At 43.1% G+C, this 20,959-nt stretch overlaps 1 protein-coding gene across 2 annotated transcripts in view; it reads left to right on the top strand.

Moving 5' to 3' along the window:
• Positions 1-20,959, top strand: part of LOC129841422 (uncharacterized) — a 52,919-nt gene that overhangs the window by 6,216 nt on the left and 25,744 nt on the right. For both annotated transcript variants that reach the window (XR_008757323.1, XM_055909689.1), the window contains exons 2-3: positions 17,900-18,097; positions 18,852-20,460. Coding sequence is in view for 1 of the 2 variants with exons in the window: in XM_055909689.1 (XP_055765664.1) it covers positions 17,900-18,097; positions 18,852-20,460 (1,807 nt within the window). In the remaining variant the exon portion in view is untranslated. The remainder of the gene's footprint in view (positions 1-17,899; positions 18,098-18,851; positions 20,461-20,959) is intronic.

Raw genomic sequence — 20,959 nt, 5'->3', positions numbered from 1 at the left:
GAAATGAATGGTTTTTGTTTGACATACATTTTTAAGTAAAAAAGAGAGTCTCAGGAAAATACCATTACTGTGGAATTGCCCGTACCATACATTTATGAACTTTTTCTTCTGCATGTGCATTAAGTTCTCTTTAGAGGACAACACAATATTTGATTTACTAAACCAACCCTATTGGAGATATAGTATGTGATAACTACTTTATCACAACAGGACACTCATACAGTACATACTAGTAGACCGTTATTGTAAATAAGCATTTGTTCTTAACTGACTTGCCTAGTTAAATAAAGGTTAAATAAAATAAAATATATTTTTTAAATACTGTAAATTCCATTACGAATGTAGTCAAAGAAAGTTTCCAAGATTCTCTACATAATGGCAAATGTGGCAATGATCCACATTTACAAATGCCACATTTCAGTGCAATAACACGTGATATGCTACATACAGTGGATCACATAATAGATGTACAGAAACAGACACACTTAGTGTGTGTGTGTGTGTGTGTGTGTGTGTGTGTGTGTGTGTGTGTGTGTGTGTGTGTGTGTGTGTGTGTGTGTGTGTGTGTGTGTGTGTGTGTGTGTGTGTGTTTCTGGATGCTGATTGGTCAGCAGACGTTTGAAATGGTCATGGCATGTAAACAGCCACGCCTGAGCCATCTAGGCCTACATCTCCCTCCCCAGCCATTTGACAACTCATCGCATCTCAACAATGAGGCTGTTTGTGTTCACTTTGGCAGCCAAGAGTTCAGACTACTTCAGTTCAGACCACAGGATGCATTCTATGTGTTGGCAGGACTATGTGAAAACGGTACTAGCTGTGAAATCCTTCCCCCGTCCTGGTTTCCTCAAATCCTCTCAAAGCACACTTAAGGAGGTCTGAGGGAGGGAGCTTGGATCCTCGCTTCCAATGAGCTTTCAGAGGAGTTGAGGAAACGAGTACGGAGGAAGCAAGGACCTGACAGCTAGTTTTCCGATTCAGTCGAATAATCCCATCTCAGCACCTACAGATAAAAGTTTACAGGATGGGCATTTAGTGTAAAGTGTGTTCTTGTAAAATTGGACTTTTAGTTGTATTTCTGTTTAGCACATTCAGATAACTGACATAGGGTAGGGCAGAGTACTGGTGTTTATGTAGTGGATGGCTAAGTAAGTGAGCATCACTTCTGCCTTCCTGAAAACCGAAGAACCGTTGCCCCAGACCCAGAAATACCTTGGCCGGGTTTGAAATCTCGTTATACCATGTTATATGCAAGATGTATATACTGTATTCTACTGTATTTTGGTCAATGCCACTGCGACATTGCTCGTCCTAATATTTACAGTATATATTTCTTCATTCCATTCTTTTACTTTTAGATTTGTTTGTATGGTTGTGACTTGTTCGATACTACTGCACTGTTGGAGTTTGAACACAAGCATTTAGCTACACCCGTAATAACATCTGCTAAATATGTGTATGTGACCAATCACATTTGATTATTAAAGGGAACGGGGGTTACCTAGTCAGTTGTACAACTGAATGCATTCAACTGAAATGTGTCTTCTGCATTTAACCCATCCCCTCTGAATCGGGTTTACTGTCTCTAGTTCAATGTGGGTCAGGCCAGAGGAAGTCTAGACCGTTGTGATCTAGAATTACTGGCATCTATTCAGAGAAAGTATTAATATGTGGCAATAACTTTTCTAAGAGTGAGTTTCTCGTGTGAAGTCCTTCCAGGGACCGAGTGAGAGTGTAACAAAGTGATTTCCTGCCTAGACTGAGCATCAAAGGTGTTATAGCAGTCTGTCTTTTTAGGAAGAGAATGATTGTAGGTCATTGTTGTCTTCTAAGCATACTGTGGTTTTTGCAATGGTGGGTCTTCTCCTTTCTTTAGGTTAAAGTAATAGTTCACCCAAATTAGAATTTGAGCTCAACTTATTATATATAATATGTAGGAAGTCATAAACAGAAGAAAAAAATTCAGGAGGAGACTCAATGCAACTTAGTGGTATACTTTATAGGGCCAGGACGATACCAGTATTGCGATAGTCGTTAGTATCGTGAGAAGGAAACAAAACACGAAGCTGATTTAACTTCTTTAAGAAAACAGCCCTAATGTTGGAAACATACATCATTATGTTGTCATCCAGAGTCACATTTATTTCTTTTCCAAGCTACAACAGATATTTTACATCTAGCTTTTTAATGGACCAGAGTTGGGTCTGCTTTGTGTTTACATTTTTTGCCATAGAAAAAAATATTGTGATACTACTATTGTACCGTGCCTAATACTTTCAGAGATGGTCGAAGTATCGGTGTCTATCCCAGTTATCAAATCAAATACATTTTTATTTGTCACGTGCCGAACATAACCGGTGTAGACCTTACCGTGCAATGCTTACTACAAGCCCTTAACCAACAGCGCAGTGTTAAGAAAAATATGAGTTAAGAAAAGGTAAAAAAGGTAAAAAAAATAAATGAGCAACAATTAAATAAACAATAACGAGTCTCTATACAGGGGGTACCGGCATTGAGTCAATGTGCGAGGGTTATTGAGGTAATATATACATGTAGGTATGGGTAAAGACACTATGCATAGATAATAAACAGTGAGTGGCTCAGCGTGAAAAATGCGGGGGGGGTCAATGCAAATAGTCCGGGTAACTGTTCAGCAGTCTTATAGTTTGGTGGTAGAAGCTGTTAAGAAGCCTTTTGGACCTAGACATGGCACTCCAATACCGCTTGACGTGTGGTAGCAGAGAGAACAATCCATACTAGGGTGGCTGGAGTCTTTGGTGATTTTTAGGGCCTTCCTCTGACACCGCCTGGTATAGAGGTCCTGGATGGCAGGAAGCTTGGCCCCAGTGATGCACAGGCCCGTACGCACTACCCTCTGTATCTCCTTGCGGTCCGAGGCCGAGCAGTTGCCATTCCAGGTCAGGATGCAACCAGTCAGGATGCTCTCGATGGTGCAGCTGTAGAACTTTTTGAGGATCTGAGGATCCATGCCAAATCTTTTCAGTCGTCTGAGTAGGCGTTGTCGTGCACTCTTCACAACTGTCTAAGTGTGTTTGGATCTTGATAGTTTGTTGATGATGTGGACACCAAGGAACTTGAAGCTCTCAACCTGGTCTACTACAGCCCCATTGATGAGAATGAGGGCGTGCCCGGCCATCTTTTTCCTGTAGTTCACGATCATCTCATTTGTCTTGATCAAGTTGAGGGAGAGGTTGTTGATACAGTATATTAGGCTCCAAGAAGGTCAAAATCAAAATCAAATTTTATTTGTCAGATGTTCCGAATACAAAAGGTGTAGACCTTACCGTGAAATGCTTACTAACAAGCCCTTAACCAACAATGCAGTTCAAGAAATAGAGTTTTTACTAAATAAACAAAAGTATTTTTTAAAATAAAAAGTAACACAATAAAATAACAATAACGAAGCTATATATACATATATACATACTTTTTACATTTTTAATATTTCACCTTTATTTAACCAGGTAGGCCAGTTGAGAACAAGTTCTCATTTTACAACTGCGACCTGGCCAAGATAAAGCAAAGCATTGCGACAAAAACAACAACACAGAGTTACACATAAACAAACGTACAGTCAATAACACAATATAAAATATGTACAGTGTGTGCAAATGTTGAAGAGTAGGGAGGTAAGGCAATAAATAGGCCATAGAGGCGAAATAATTACAATTTAGCATTAACACTGAAGTGATAGATATGCAGATGATGTGCAGTAGAGATACTGGGGTGCAAAAGAGCAAGAGGATAAATAACAATATGGGGATGAGGTAGTTGGGTGTGCCATTTACAGATTGGCTGTGTACAGGTACAGTGATCGGTAAGTTGCTCTGGCAGCTGATGCTTAAAGTTAGAGAAGGAGATATACATGTAAGACTCCAGCTTCAGTGATCTTTGCAATTCGTTCCAGTCATTGGCAGCAGAGAACTGGAAGGAATGGCGGCCAAAGGAAGTGTTGGCTTTGGGGATGACCAGTGAAATATACCTGCTGGGGTGCGTGCTATGGGTGGGTGTTGCTATGGTGACCAATGAGCTGAGATAAGGTAGGGCTTTACCTAGCAATGATATACACAGGGTACCGGTACAGAGTCAATGTGCAGTGGTACAGGTTAGAGTAAAGTGACTATGCATAGTTAATAAACAGGGAGAAGTGGCAGTTAAAAAAAAGTGCTCCATGTCTTGTGAGACTCCAGCTGTTCGAGCAACTCCACATCTCGCCCACTGTTAAGAACTGTTGCTCCTAGGAACCCTTTGGCCTCAGAGATAACTTGGCATGAGCAGAGAACGAGAAAAAACACAGCAACTGTCAGTGTCATTCAAATACAATAAAATCGAATGTATTTATAAACCCCTTTTTACATCAGCAGATGTCACAAAGTACTTAGACATTCGCTCACATAAACACACACACACACACACACACTACACCCCGGTGTCTTCACAACAGCATTTACATATGGAAAATCATTCACCGTGCTATCTGGAGTGCCTAGGGTAAATGGGATGCCTTTCGGGCTAAGACCACCCCTATTGGCGCTGCGTCCACTGCATTGGCCTACTTAACCTGGTGAACGGTACTCAGGGAGCCAATACTTACAACTCCCCAAAAACAAACAAACAAGTACTTTTCCTGATGTTTTTCCCGAAAAGCAAGCTCTGGGAATACTCGAAAGATGAGGAAATGTCATTGTTTTGTCACGCTAAGTGGGTCATCAGAGTTCAGCTGTAAGAAAGGTGCCCGAAAAAAAAGTTAAACATCTTAAAAGCTGCCAGCTGTTGCTCTCACACTAGGGGCTTTTTCTTTGGGCCAGATTCCCAGATTTGAGGGTGAGGGTTGAGTGTTTGCATGCCAAACCTGTGGTGAGCCCAGTGCAAATCCTGCGCCACTTCCTGGCAACCCTGCGTCCCATTTGACCCAGTTCCACAGGTGTGCATCTATGTTGGGCATTGGTGATGGTGTTGAGATGTAAGGAGCTCACTTGGAAAGTTTTTTTTCTATCCTTCCTTTCTTCCAAGCAAACATAAAACAGACATGATTGAATAGATGAAGGCCAGGTTGAGCTTTACATTACTTTCACCTACTGTACCATAGCATGACACGACATTCAAGGACAGGAGAAAGGAAGGATGCAATTTCCACTATACAGGATTCTGCATTTAAACCATAACCACTGCTGCTTTTGGCCAAAAAATGACAGGGAATGCTCACCCGGAGGTGGTGCCCCTAGCGGCCGGTGATTTTAATGCAGGAAATCAAATCCGTTTTACATCATTTCTACCAGCATGTCACCTGTGCAACTGGAGGCGAAAAAACTCTATATCACCTTTATTACACAAACAGAGACACATAATACAAAGCTCTCCCTCGCCCTCAATTTGGCAAATCTGACCATAACTATACCCTCCTGATTCCTGCTTACAAGCAAAAACTCAAACAGGAAGTACCAGTGATGCACTCAATACGGAAGTGGTCCGATGAAGCAGATGCTAGCTACAGGACTGTTTTGCTAGCACAGACTGGAATAAGTTCCTGGATTCAGTGACCATACAGTGACTGTACGTATATATCCCAACCAGAAGCCATGGATTACAGGCAACATCCACACTGAGCTAAAGAGCTGCCGCTTTCAAGGAGCGGACACTAATGATTATAAAAAATCGTGCTACGCCCTCCGACGACCCATTAAATATGTACAGCATCAATACATGACCAAGATCGAATCCTACTACACCGGCTCTGACGCTCGTAGGATTGCAAACTATCACGGATTACAATGAGAAACCCAACCACAAGCAGTCCAGTGACACGAGCCTACCAGATGAGCTAAATACCTTCTATCTTCACTTCGAGGCTAGCAACACAGAACCATGCATGAGAGCTCCAACTGTTCCAAACGACTGTTCCGAACGACTGTTCCGAACGACTGATCACAGATGGCTCACATCAACACCATCATCCCAGACACCCTGCACCCACTCTAATTTGCTTACCGCCCCAACAGAGCCACAGATGATGCAATCTTTATTTCACTCCACACTGCCCTTTCCCATTGGGACAAAAGGAACACCTACGTGCGAATGCTTTTCATTGACTACAACTCACCGTACAAGACTATATTGCACTCGAAGCTCATCACTAAGCTAAGGAACCTGTGCTGAGGAGTATTTATTTCTATAATAAAGCCCTGTAGGGAAAAACTAATGGGTGGGCCTGGCTCCAGGCCCACCCATGTCTGTGCCCCTTCCCAGTCATGTGAAATCCACAGATTAGGGCCTAATTATTATTATTATTTTATTTATTTAACCTATATTTTACTAAAGTCAGTTAAGAACAAATTCTTATTTACAATGGCCTACCCCGGCCAAACTCGGACGACACTGGGCCAATTGTGCGCTGCCTTATGGGACTCCCAATCATGGCTGGATGTGATACAGCCTAATTGACTGATTTACTTATTTGAACTGTAACTCAGTAAAATTGTTGAAAGTTGCATTTACATTTTTGTTCAGTTGTTAACCAGTAGCTACCCGGACTATCGGCATTGAACTCTTTGTTACTGCTGTTACTGTTTATTATCTATCCTGTTGCGTAGTCACTTTATCTCTACATATATGTAAATATCTACCTCAATTACCTCGTACCCCTGCACATCAACTCGGTACTGGTACCCCATGCACAGTTGAACTCAGAAGTCTACATACACCTTAGCCAAATACATTTAAACTCAGTTTTTCACAATTCCTTACATTTCATCCTCGTAAAAATTCGCAATCTTAGGTCAGTTAGGATCACCACTTTATTTGAAGAATGTGAAATGTCAGAATAATAGTAGAGAGAATGATTTTTTTCAGCTTTCATTTCTTTCATTACATTCCCATTGGGTCAGAAGTTTACATACACTCAATTAGTATTTGGTAGCATTGCCTTTAAATTGTTTAACTTGGGTCAAACGTTTTGGGTAGCCTTCCGCAAGCTTCCCACAATAAGTTGGGTGAATTTTGGCCCATTCCTTCTGACAGGGCTCGTGTAACTGAGTCAGGTAACTGTAGGCCTCCTTGCTCGCACACGCCTTTTCAGTTCTGCCCACAAATGTTTTATAGGATGAGGTTAGGGCTTTGTGATGACCACTCCAATACCTTGACTTTGTTGTCCTTAAGCCATTTTGCCACAACTTTGTAAGTATGCTTGGGGTCATTGTCCTTTTGGAAGACCCATTTGCGACCAAGCTTTAACTTCCTGGCTGATGTCTTGAGATGTTGCCTCAATATATCCACATAATTTTCCCCCTTCATGATGCCATCTATTTTGTGAAGTGCACCAGTTCCCCCTTGCAGCAAAGCACTCCCACAACATGATGCTGCCACCCCCGTGCTTCACGGTTGGGATGGTGTTCTTCGGCTTGCAAGCTTCCCCCTTTTTCATCCACAGGTAAACCTCCAATTGACTCAGATGATCTCAATTAGCCTATCAGAAGCTTCCATGATATCATTTTCTGGAATTTTCCAAGCTGTTTAAAAGCACAGTCAACTTAGTGTATGTAAATTTCTGACCCACTGGAATTGTGATACAGTGAATTATAAGTGAAATAATCTGTCTGTAAACAATTGTTGGAAAAATTACTTGTGTCATGCACAAAGTAGATGTCCTAACCGACTTGCCAAAACTATAGTTTGTTAACAAAAAAATTGTGGAGTGGTTGAAAAACGAGTTTTAATGACTCTAACCTAAGTGTATGTAAACTTCCGACTTCAACTGTACAAGTTATCGTTACCCATTGTGTATTTATTCCTCGTGCTATTATTTTTGTATTATTTCATTTTTTTTCTCTCTGCGTTGTTGGAAAGGGCTAGTAAGTAAGCATTTCACTGTCACCGCTGCTGTTTACAAAGCATGTAACAAATAAAATATGATTTGATTAAATTGTCATACAAAGCAATCATCATGGTTTATGGTGCCATTTAATTACTCTAAGCCCATGGTCCTCAGAGCCATGGCACAATACTTGCATATTTTCTGCATGACTAATGTTTACAGTACAGTAAAGGCCTATATATATATTTTTCATCTGTAACTCAAGATTCAAATAATTAGTTTTTGAGTTGGAATCCCAGCACACCCACAAGGAACTCTTTTTAATGCTGGCCCTTCCGAGGACAAGGACAAACAAAACATCAGACACCCAATACACTGTTTATGAGGCCTCTTCATTTCCCTAACACAGCCTGAGTCTTACAGGCCTGGTAAAACTAGTATTATATAGGCTCTGCCAAATCCACTTGTAGGCACCACACAAGACTTCGCAAAAGCAAGATAGATAGATAGATAGATGAATGGGTGGAAACATGCAGGGGGGCCTTGTCTTGTTGGGGGACTTTTTTTATTAGGCGGTTCAGCATTAAAGGATTTCAAATGGCTTGGTTCAATTGTGTGCCCCTTTGCCAAAGCCCTGAGCCGAGGTTTAGAAGGGGGGTCTCAGACAAAGACATTACTGTCCCACCAACCAACAGGAGTAACCCTCTCCGGAAGAATGGAGGAGGGGATGAGATGCTGAAAACAGGGAAGGGGTTGTTGCACGTCGGAAGCTGGAAATTAAGGTCCAAACCTTAAGGCAGTTTGTTTTTTCTTCCTTTATTTATAAATGTACTGCACATTTATTATACATGTCTTCACTAAAACAAGTATCTTGCCCTATATAGAGCCCTCTTATATTGTGCGGTGGTTGAAAGTAGCTCTACTTGCTGACACACGATGCGTGAGGTATACTGTACAAGTTACACTATTAATCAATAAATCAATCAAATGTATTTATAAAGCCCTTTTTACATCAGCAGTTGTCACAAAGTGCTTATACAGAAACACAGCCTAAAACCCTAAAAAGCAAGCAATGCATATGTAGAAGCACGGTAGCTAGGAAACTCCATAGAAAGGCAGGAACTTTGGAAGAATTTTTATATGTTTTTATTTAACCTTTATTTAACTAGGCAAGTCAGTTAAGAACAAATGTTTATTTACAATGACGGCCTACACCGGCCAAACCCGGACGACACTGGGCCAATTGTGTGCCGCCCTGTGAGACTGCCAATCACGGCCTGGAATCGAACTAGAGTGTCTGTAGCGACGCCTCTAGCACTGAGATGGAGTGCCTTAGACTGCTGCGCCACTCGGGAGCCAAAGAAACCTTAAGAGGAACCAGGCTCTGCAAAACCGGACAGGAAGATCACGTCAGTGACTCAACCCACTCAAGTCGAGTACAGTAAATGTGCACAAAAAGCGTATTTGTCTCAAATTTTGTGAACAAATTTGTGTACATCCCTGTTAGTGAGCATTTCCCCTTGGCCAAGACAATCCATCCACCTGACAGATGTGGCAAATCAAGAAGCTTATTAAACAGCATGATCATTACACAGGTGCACCTTGTGCTGGGGACAATAAAGGGCCACTCTAAAATGTGCAGTTTTGTCACACTACATAACGTCACAGATATCTCAAGTTTTGAGGGAGCGTGCAATTGGCATGCTCACAGCAGGAATGTCCACCAGAGATATTAACAGAGAATTTTATGTTAATTTCTCTACCATAAAACGTTGTTTTAGAGAATTTGCCAGTACGTCCAACTGGCCTCACAACAACAGTCCACAGGTAACCACACCAGCCCAGAACCTGCACAATTAGCTTCTTCACCTGCAGGATCATCTGAGACCACCCAACCAGACAGCTGATGAAACTGAGACATTCTGTCTGTAATTAAGCTTTTGTGAGGAAAAATAATTCTGATTGGCTGGGCATGGCTCCCCAGTGGATGGGCCTATGCCCTCCCAGGCCCACCCATGGCTTCACCCCTGCCCAGTCATGTGAAATCCATGGATTTGGCCCTAATGAATGATTTCCTTATATGAACTGTTTCATGTTGCTTTTATATTTTTTTCCGTATATTTAATAATTTCCATTAAAAAAAATTGAACCTTGAATATTTATTATCAAAAGATGTGTCAACTTGCATATGTTGTAGCATAGACCCTATTTGACATAATCTAAGGTTTTTGTGATGTGTCCACCATTGGTTGAGACACAACACGCTCTTGAATATAAGGTGTGAATGCGACCAAATCGCTATAAGCCAGAAATAATTTTAGAGAGACAGAAAGCATTGAAATACAATGCAATGGCATCCATATTAATGGAAAAAAACAACAAAAAATGTATCCTCACTTCCCCCTACACTAAAGTATGGGGTTATTGTGGGCAGTAGGGTTTGCATTCTGGTTTTCTATTTTAGGTGATTTGCTATTGTTACCGAGTTGCTCATTCCATCACATTCCATTTAAATCACAACTAATTCGATTTTAGAGTGCAGGAAGCATAGCAGTTAAGAGCGTTAGGCCAGTAACCGACAGGTCACTGGTTTGAATCCCTGAGACACCTGGGTAAAAGAAAAGTCAATGTACCCTTCAGCAAGGCACTTAACCCTAATTGCTCATGTATGTCGCTCTGGATAAGAGTGTCTGCTAAATGACGAAAATGTAAAGCTGCTCAAAGCCTGGTCCAAAGCTGGTCTAATTCAATGCTTAGCGTGTGGTCGGAGGCCAAAAAGGCTGCTATCAGAACCCCATCAGAGAGATGACTCCTTTATGCAAATACCTGACCCATCTGCCAACAAACACAACGTGTTTTCCCTGGGAAGTATGTAAATAGCCCCGGCCTGTTTAGCATGTGGCGCTGGCAGTTTGTCAAAGTTAATAGGATACAAAATAACTCATAACACCACCTCATCCTCACTCCACTTGGCTTAGGGGCAGTCTTGAACTAGGTCCAGCTGGGGAGCTACACTATCTATACACAAAAGTATGTGGACACCCGTTCAAATTGGTGGATTCTGCTATTTCAGCCACACCCGTTGCTACCAGGTGTATACAATTGAACACACTGCCATTAAATCTCCATAGACAAACATTGGCAGTAGAATGACCTTACTGAAGAGTTCAGTAACTTTCAACGTGGCATGCCACCTTTCCAACAAGTCAGTTCATCAAATGTCTGCCCTACCAGAGTTGCCCCGGTCAATTGTAAGTGCTGGTATTGTGAAGTGGAAACGTCTAGGAGCAACAACAGCATAATGCGCAGTGGTAGGCCACATAAGCTCACAGAATGGGCACGCCGAGTACTGAAGCGCATAGCGCATAAAAATCATCTGTCCTCGGTTGTAATCACGCTTCACCATCTGGCAGTCCGACGGACCAATCTGGGTTTGGCGGATGCCAGGAGAACACTACTTGCCCAGACGCATAGTGCCAACTGGGTTCCCGAGTGGCGCAGCGGTCTAAGGCACCGCATCTCAGTGCTGGAGGCATCACTACAGACCCTGGTTTGATTCCAGGCTGTATCACAACTAGCTGTGATTGGGAGTCCCATAGGGCGGCGCACAATTGGCCCAGCGTTGTCCGGGTTAGGGTTTGGCCGGGGTAGGCCGTCATTGCAAATAAGAATTTGTTCTTAATTGACTTGCCTAGTTAAATAAAGGTTTTAAAAAATGTAATATGTAAAGTTTGGTGGAGGAGGAATAATGGTCTGGGGCTATTTTTCATGGTTTTGGCTAGGCCCCTTAGTTCCAGTGAAGGGAAATCTTAACGCATACAATGACATTCTAGACGATTTTGTGCTTCCAACTTTGTGGCAACAGTTTGGGGAAGGCCGTTTCCTGTTTCAGCATGACAATGCCCCCATATACAAAGCGAGGGCCATACAAAAATGGTTTGTCGATCGGTGTGGAAGAACTTGAGTGGCCTGCACAAAGCCCTGACCTCAACCCCATTGAACACCTTTGGGACGAATTGGAACGCCGACAGCGAGCCAGGCCTAATCGCCCTACATCAGTGCCCTACATCAGTGCACTACCTCACTAATGCTCTTGTGGCTGAATGGAATCAAGTCCCGTCAGCAATGTTCCAACATCTAGTGGAAAGCCTTCCCAGAAGAGTGGAGGATGTTATAGCAGGAAAGGGGCGACCAACTCCATATTAACGCCCATGATTTTGGAATGAGATGTTCGACATACTTTTGGTCATTTAGTGTATGTTTACTGTATCTCAAGTGGGTCCCACTCACCAGAATATATCACCACCCATGAGGTGGAGTGAGTCAAGGTTGGAGCCAAAATGTCCAATGAGTTAAGCCTGTCTGGATTAAAATTGACCTTGTCAGTTTTTTGTTGTTGTGTTTGCCATTTTAGCTAGGTGTCCTTGCACTTTGAAACCCATGCTCACCGTGACATATAGCACCACCCACCGGGGCGAAATGGCATAAAAAGAGTGTTTTATGAGCACCAACGTGAAGTTCATAGTAGCATATCAAATTGGGTGTCAAATGAAAGCTAATTTTCAACCATTTTCCACCTAAAACATCTGCCACAAGTAAAGGCTTTGATTTCTGGAAAAACAGATAGGAAACGGGACTTAGAAAACATCTACCAGAAAAAAAATCTTAAAAGATAATAGAAATATACTGAACAGAAATATAAACGCAACATGTAAAATATTGATTCCATGTTTCACGAGCGTGCAATTGGCATGCTGACTGCAGGTATGTCCACCAGAGCTTTTGGCAGTACGTCCAACCGGCTTCACAACAGCAGACCACGTGTATGGCGTCGTAGGGGCGAGTGGTTTGCTGATGTCGACGTTGTGAACGGAGCGTTCCATGGTGGCGGTGGGGTTATGGTATGGGTAGGCATAAACTACGGACAAGAAACACAATTGCATTTTATCGAATGGCAATTTGAACGCACAGAGATACCGTGACGAGATCCTGAGGCCCATTGTCGTGCCATTCATCACGACCAACAGATGCATATATGTATTCCCAGTCATGTGAAATCCATCGATTAGAACCTAATGAATTTTTTCCAATCGACGGATTTCTTTATATGAACTGTAACTCAGTAAAATCTTTGAAATTGTTGCATGTTGCGTTTATATTTTTGTTCAGCGTAGTATGAAAAAGGGAAAACACAGAATGGTGTGTTCCGCCCCTGTTTCGATAAAAAGCTGAGGGATGGGTCTGGATAAATGTTACCACTCTCACATTCATAGACAAAGCTATGGATGCAAGGACTGATCATCGATGATATCAAAATTATTGTTTTAACCATGTTTTGAGGCTATATGCTGTTTGTTTACATATACGTTGTTTATAAACATTGGGTACAACAGGTTAGGGCAATTGAATGCAATGTTTTAAAAATGTTCACAAAAGATTTTTTAAACGTTTCTAGCCTTTCTATCCGTGGGGACACAGGGTTTACATGTTATACTTGAACCACTCAGTTATTAAACTGCACTTCATTGAATATAACAGGCTTTTAAAATGTAATATTGGTGCACAATTTCTATATAAAATATCAAAGGGACACAAAGGGCACTCATTTCATGGAACGACCCATTGGACTTTTGATTTTGAGTCTTACATCCTTTTAAACCTCTTCCCCAATTGCTTCCGTGTGTTTTGTTTGTACTATTCTCCACAGCTTGTCGAAGTAGCAGAAACCGGGGCATAACCACAGATGTGGCCTTGTTCTTAGTTCCTATTGCCATGACTATCTGAAACAGACATGTGTAGCCTAGCATATATGTAGTAAACACTACCATCATGCATGACTTAAGCGCACAATGGTGTACTTTTTATACAGCCTTCTTTCTACGGGGACTTGTGATGGAGACCGTACATTTCTTCTTTCTCTTGCTCATACTTGTCCGCTTGAATCTGATCAGAACCTCACCCTTCCCCAGCTTGAAGTATACCAACTCAAATGAGGTGTATCTTGGAAGTACATGAAACGCTCAGAGAGGACAGAGCTAAGCATATCCAGAGCATGGCGAAGGCTTTCTGATTAGTTTATTTCACTACTCAAACAGAAACCTTGATCTTTCCAAATGTCTGTTTTCTATTTCCCTCTTGAACTATGAATGAAGATATAGACTGATACGTTTACATTTTAGAGGAATGTTTTGGTTTTGGGGACATTTGTTCCTCCTTTGCAACATTCAAAACACGTTTGTATGATGTGGATGCCTATGCTGAACATGAAGACACAACTAAAAGCTACAAAGCCCCCAAAATTACATCTGTACGGTTCACTGCACAGTGGAGGCTGGTGACTTGAAAAATTGAGGAGGATGGTAGATTCTAACTTTAAATAATATTTATCTCAAAACTGTGATTCTTAAAACAAATTGGTCAACTCCATCAGATTTGTCTAAAATCCTGAATTAATCAGGAATGAGCAGGGGTAGCTATACCATAAGGACCCCTTATTCATGTCCTCATTACATGTAGTGCAACAAGACCACTCATGGTCTGTAAAGTTCTCTCCTTTTGATAGATTTAAACAAACAATATTGAAATCACCATGGTCACAATCATAAACTGTCAACTCCATCTCCCTGACAGATTAAGAAAGGATATTCATTTTGGTTCAAATAGGTTTATTTTAAATAGGCTTTAGAGTCATAAAGCAACTGAGGGAAAAACTAAATTGCTACTTTGTAGCTCCGTAAAACATCAACTTCGTCAGAGTTTTGTCTAACGTCAACTCCGTCAGGGTGCTGAAAGATCTGATAGAATGATTATTTAGATATATATTTATTACTATTATGAATAATTTTCTATATTTTACAAATGTTAGTATTGAACTTTTCTTTTTAGAGACAAAAATATGTATGTTTTCAGTATTTGTTGTCAACTTCATCAGTGGCATGTCAACTCCGTCACTGATGGCTAACCCCCATAAGATCGATGTACTTGTAAATATTTAAAAAATATATTTTAATCACTGTTCTGCAACATTATATATGCTTAAACTATTGACATATTTGCTGTGCTGGTCTAAGGGATAATCTTTGCATTATAAATGTTGTTTTATGTTCTGAATCTAGAAAAACATGCCAAAATGCTAACGGAATTAGCCCTGGAGCATAACATAGCGGTATAAAATAAAACCCCTAAAAGTTTGGATATTGTTATTACATATTTGAGTAATCTCATGTTAGAATCAAACAATCAAGGCCTTTACACTTGTTGGACAATAGATTTAAGAATTAAATCCCTTTTATAGTGTCTGACAGATTTGACATGTATCCAGTTAGTTGCGTTTTATGAAATAATAATAAAACGTTTGGAGGTTGTTCCTTTACATGGTTTGATAGCTGATACGTTGGTCTATCAAAATACAGTATATACTTCAAATGTTGTTGTTATTAAGAACAATATTTGTGAAAAAGTTGAGATTGTCCCATCTTTCAAGATCTTTTCAAGTTATTGGTCGACTATGGTATTTATCCAAACATGAGAGGGCTACTTACGCAGTGATTGAATGAGGTATGAGACATGAGTTGAGGTGTTCAGAGGCTTGACTTCAGTGCAGGACAGGGGTTGAGGTGTTCAGAGGCTTCAGTGCTGAACAGGGGTTGAGGTGTTCAGAGGCTAGACTTCAGCGCAGCACAGGGGTTGAGGTGTTCAGAGGCTTCAGTGCTGAACAGGAGTCGATGTGTTCAGAGGCTTCAGTGCTGAACAGGGGTTGAGGTGTTCAGAGGCTTGGCTTCAATGCTGGACAGGCTCATCGTGGATGGAGGGCGTTTGAGAAGAGCTCAACTCTTCCACTGAGCGTTTACAGGTTTTGACTGGGAAGACAAAAAACAATGACACAACACAGTTGTAAGAATGAGTTAGTCCAAGCAAGGCGTAAAATGAACTTGATGTGTAATAATGTGATTGTGTATGTGACTGACTCTACATGCAGTATTGAGAGAAAATTGACTGGGCTACTCACAGTGCTTGGAAAGGAAACATTCATTGCGCCAGTGGATGAGAGGGCGCATGACACTGGGAGTGGAGCGGTCAAATACAAATAGCAGATACATTGAGATACACATGTAGGAGGGGAGAAGCAGAGGATCAGGGCTTCAGTTGTTCAGAGGACCTTGGGTGGGCCAGGAGGGCAGAGGACCAGGGGCTTGAATCTCCCTCGAATCTCCCCATCACAGTAAAACACTTGCAGCTCTGTTGTCAGACATTAAAAAAAATGTCAAAAGGTCTGTGACAGGCTTGTCAAAGCATCATCTGGGAACTCTCTCTTGAATTAATAAAATGTACTACCGTCTAACAACTCCAGGAATCGCATGGTGTCCAAGCTTTTGTACCTCTGTGCTGTCTGAGACTTGATGTTATCGTGAATTGAGTCATACAGTGCATTGTAGGTGTACCTCACCCTGAGTGCCCTGCCGATGCTTTCCCTCTGTGCATGATCTCTGGATCCTCTGTCATGCTTGCTGCCTTCTCATATATGTCGCTGAATAAATATTTCATCAAAAGTCAGAAAATCTTCCAGCTTTGCCTTGAACTCCTCTGCACATGACACAGTATCATCATCCATGGTAGGGTGTTCTATAATAGGGTGAAGGTGACCTTCAGTTTGCTCACAGTTTTCCGCAACAGTGTTGACAATTCTAGAAGTGAAATTCCAATGCGTTTTTCGCCAAGCATGCACATCCAGCCTGTTCAAGAAACATCACCCTCTTGGTCGACTTCCCCCCCCAAAGACTGGTGAAGCCGCCAAGTGTCACAAAGAAAACCTAATCTTTGAGAATGCATAGCAATGCACAACGGTGGCCATTTAAGTCAGAAGCCATTTACTGAAGCACCATCATAGGTTTGGACAACAAGTTTCTCCGTGAACTTAAACTCTGACATCTCAGATTTCACTAAGTCAAACACAGACTGCACATCTCGCCCGCTTGACACATCAAAGTAGCCCCCCAAAAAACGTTCCTGATTATAACTGACCACTGCTAGTGACTGTTGATGTCTGTGGTTTCTCCATTTGCCGTGTGAGAAAAGGCACTGCGTCACACATGTGTAGTATTAGGTTCCTTCTCTGATCCTTTGATTGGATGGACAACAAGTTAGTTCCTACTGCAAAAGCTTTGATTGCTTGGAGGACATCCTCCGGAAGTTGTCATAATTGAGGGGGTGAGGAGCACAAGCATCCTAGGTTTTGTATTGAAGTCAATGTAGCCAGAGGAGGACAGAAAATAGCTGTCCTCCGGCTACACCATGGTGCTGGCCTAGTTTGTTGTTGAGACTACTGTAGACCTTCATTGCAAAACAATGTGTTTTAATCAGGTATTTGGTGACGTGAATATATTTAGTATAGTTTTATCTAAAGAAAAAAAATCTAAATCGGTCCTCCCTTTCCTCCTCTGAGGAACCTCCACTACCGTACAATACTTCAAAGTTCAACATTTGTTGGTTGCAGATGCTAAAGTGATTTGCTTAGAGTCATTCCAAAGGGCCCAGTATAGGGGTAAAGGCCAAGAAAAATAGCTGTCCTGTGGCTTGACATTTACCGTGTGTTGGACGTTCTGCGGTTATGTTCTGCGGCTTTCTTCAAGCAAATTGGTGCTGTCAACACCAGTGGAAGTGAAAATTGACACTGACCTCTGAAGCTACTCACACACACACACACACACACACACACACACACACACACACACACACACACTCACACTCACACTCACACTCACACTCACACTCACACTCACACTCACACTCACACACACTCACACACACTCACAGACTCACACAAACTCACACACACACACACACACACACGCTCATATTTGGGGATTTGCACTCTGGCAAACATACTTGCATTCCAATTGCTGCAATGAAAAAAAGGGTCAGGGTACAATTACATTATCATTCACTCTTTGTTCATGCTCTCCTATCTTATATGAAAGTGAACTTAAATAAAAAGGGACTTGTGTGAACATGTTAGTTGATGTGGGAGGTGACTTGAAACCAAAATATCTCTTCTGCCCCGTCCCTCAGAACCCAGAATCCCTGGACTCGTCCATCCAGAGCGCCCTGTCGGCTCTGTTCCCGCCCTTTGAGGTCACAGCGCCCACCGTCCTCAGTCAGCTGTTCAGGACCATCGAGGAGCGTTTCCACGGTGACGCACTGCACTGCTTGCTGGACTTCCTCATCCCGTCCAAACACCTCTTGGAGAGTGTGCAGCAGGCGGCGTGTGTGAGTACACAGAAGCACTCACGCATGCGCACACACAGAATAGATGGAGCAACTTGAGTTCAGTAACAGTGAAACCGCAAAGGTTCACATTGTGGTTCTAACTGTATTGAAAAAAAGACATCAACACAAGGTTTACTTGTCTGTCGCGGGATATATCCAAGCTGTTGTTTATGCTTTATGCATTTTCTGTGGATCCTAGCCAGACATGCAACTGAGCTGACATCGCTCAGCAAAGGATCACATTTTATTGTTTCTCCTCAAAGTGTTCAATAGAAAAGAGAAAGGAGGATTCCATTTGTGTTTGTTTGAGGCTCAGGAAAAGTTGGGGTTAGGCCAGAATCTGGGGTTCAGTTTTTCATAACCACAGCTCAGCAGTGCACATATGAAGATGAATTTGAGTTATGCATCCTTCCCTCAATGCATTCCAGTCTGTAAAATGCAATTTAAAGTAGAAGTAAGACTGATTTGTTTTGGATTATAGTCTTCTCCTGTCACATAATACGAACACCCCTAGTGTGAACCACGGGAATTTAAATGTTGGATCATTTAGTCTTTTTTCTTCTAGTCCAGCATTAACGCACCTGATTAAACTCATCAAGGGAGTTGATGATTGGTTGAGATCAGTTGAGCTGGTGCTGGGCTGGAACAAAAAAGTGCCATCCTACTGCGGTACTGACGATGAGAAACTCTGACGTAAGGGATCATAAATCCATGCAACTCACCCCCTCTCCAATCTCTCCCTCCCTCTCCCCAGGCTGCATACTCGGATGTGCTGTTCCGTTGTGAGGGCTGGCCCCTGTGCCTCCGTGACAGGACCGTGATCCAGCTGGCCCCCCTCAACCCTCTCCTGCTGCGCCCCGGAGACTTCTACCTGCAGGTGGAGCCCTTTGGCGAACAGGCTGCCCGCATTGTCCTCAAGAGTCTCCTGGAGGAGGGCTGCTACGAGGTGGAGGAGACCCCCATCCCCGACACCACTTACCCCTATATCTTTACCCTTGATTGGCTGAAGGAGGTGAACGACGGACGCCATGGCACCCCGCTGTCCCACTGCCTGCTTTCCACCGACCAGGGAGTGATGAAGGTGCCCTGGGCGCAAGTGGCAATCCCCGAGTTTCTGGTCAAGCACAAGACCATGACTACATCAAGTGTTATCCGGGACGTTCCGTTTGAGTCACGGCAGTTGCAGATTCCATCCTCTTCCGACTCTACCGCTTCCGCCCTTTCTCTGGAGACCATGATCCTTCCTGCCAGGGACGGGATATCTGTGTCCTTGCGACTCATGGACGGTACCTCGAAACTAATCAAGGGTGACCATGAGAAATCTGTCACCAAACCGCATGCCAAACCACTAGTCAAGCCTGTGGGCTGGGTGTCGCCCAATACCTGGGACACCAGCTGGAACTACTGCGAGATTGAAGGTGACTATGTGGATTTAGTGGAGTTCTCCAAGGAGAAAGAGTCTCCTGCGGGACGCAGTAGGACTCCCAAACCTTCAAATCCTCCCCCTTTGTTCAAACCGGTCAGGCCCCCTCCTCCTATACCACTTGGGAGTAGCACCTCCTGTGGGTGCACCCTCAGGTTTTCAGAGGAGCCTTGCACACCATGCAGCCAGAGGGGGCTAGGGCAGGAGCCTAGTGGGCATGAACTAAAGTGCAGGTACAGGGACTCTTACCTAGCAGCCCTGCGCAACCCAGTTCCCTTTGAGAGGGGGAGCGTAGGACTGCTAGCTGCTCTGGAGGAGTCCGGCCCCTGCGGAGGGGAGGAGCCTGGCTTCGAGGGTCACGCCAGAGGTCTGGGTCAGGATCACTGGGAGTGCTGTAACCACTATAAGGAGCCTATTGTAGGTCACGAGCCACACCAACATGGGCACTTTGCTAAGGAATCCCCAAACCTAAATCACATACCACACAAATCTATCAAACCTGCCATAACTCACAAACCAGGAAAACATACTAAAGAACCTCAAGTCATTCATAAACTCTGCCAAGTGGAACCCCATAATCAGGAACTTCAAACAAACCACAAAGCCCATCAAACAGGACCTGACTCAATGCTAATGTTACCTCCGGTGGGCCATCACCAGGGCGTGGTTGATGCCTTTGACTGTGACTTCACCTCCAAGCCAGTTTGGAACCCGGAGGCAGTGAAAACCATTGGTAAACACAAGGCCAAGCCCAGGGCATTCTCCACTGTGTCCGAGACTGCCAGAGGAAGTCCTCTGGTCCATAAACTGAACAACAGGAGCCACAGTGACATCTGTCCAGAGATGACCCCCGTCTGTGTCCAGGTGGTGCAGTGTAAGAAAATCAATGCCTTCGGCCTGGTATCCCCCAAGCTGGAGAGGCGGCAGTCTGCAAAGAATGGTAAGAGGGACTACTGTTCCCTTTACACACTTTTGTGCTGAACTGAACCATACAGTGATGCCTTTGATATTGCAACAACATTGCAACATAGACTGGTATTGTTGTACCCCATCCAGCTTACTGTCTTGCTTCATAAATAGTGCATGTTTCAAAGGGACACTGAAACCATCTCTGTGTACACCAATTAATTTAAACTCAAACCTCGGCCCCCTTTTGCTGAAGGGAGTGTGCTGTGTGGAAGGGGGGCTCTTAGGCCAGTGGCCATTGGCTATGGTAGTAAACATGACATTCCTTTTATGGAGAGAGACAGGGGGTGAGGGAGGAGAAGGCACTGTTCCCGTTCCCGTTCCCTACACCCTCACACGAGGACTCACAAGGGCACTCAGAGGTCTAGCAGGGAGCTAGGGAAGAAAGAGAGGGGACTGTCCCCATTCCCTATTAAACCCTTCCTCCCTACACCCTCACAAGGGCCCTCCGAGGACTCAAGACTATTGGACTG

This window comes from Salvelinus fontinalis, chromosome 3, assembly GCF_029448725.1.
Source record: "Salvelinus fontinalis isolate EN_2023a chromosome 3, ASM2944872v1, whole genome shotgun sequence".
NCBI lineage: Eukaryota > Metazoa > Chordata > Actinopteri > Salmoniformes > Salmonidae > Salvelinus > Salvelinus fontinalis.
The sequence above is the reverse complement of the archived record's forward strand: the minus strand, read 5'-3'. Positions and strand labels throughout refer to the sequence as shown.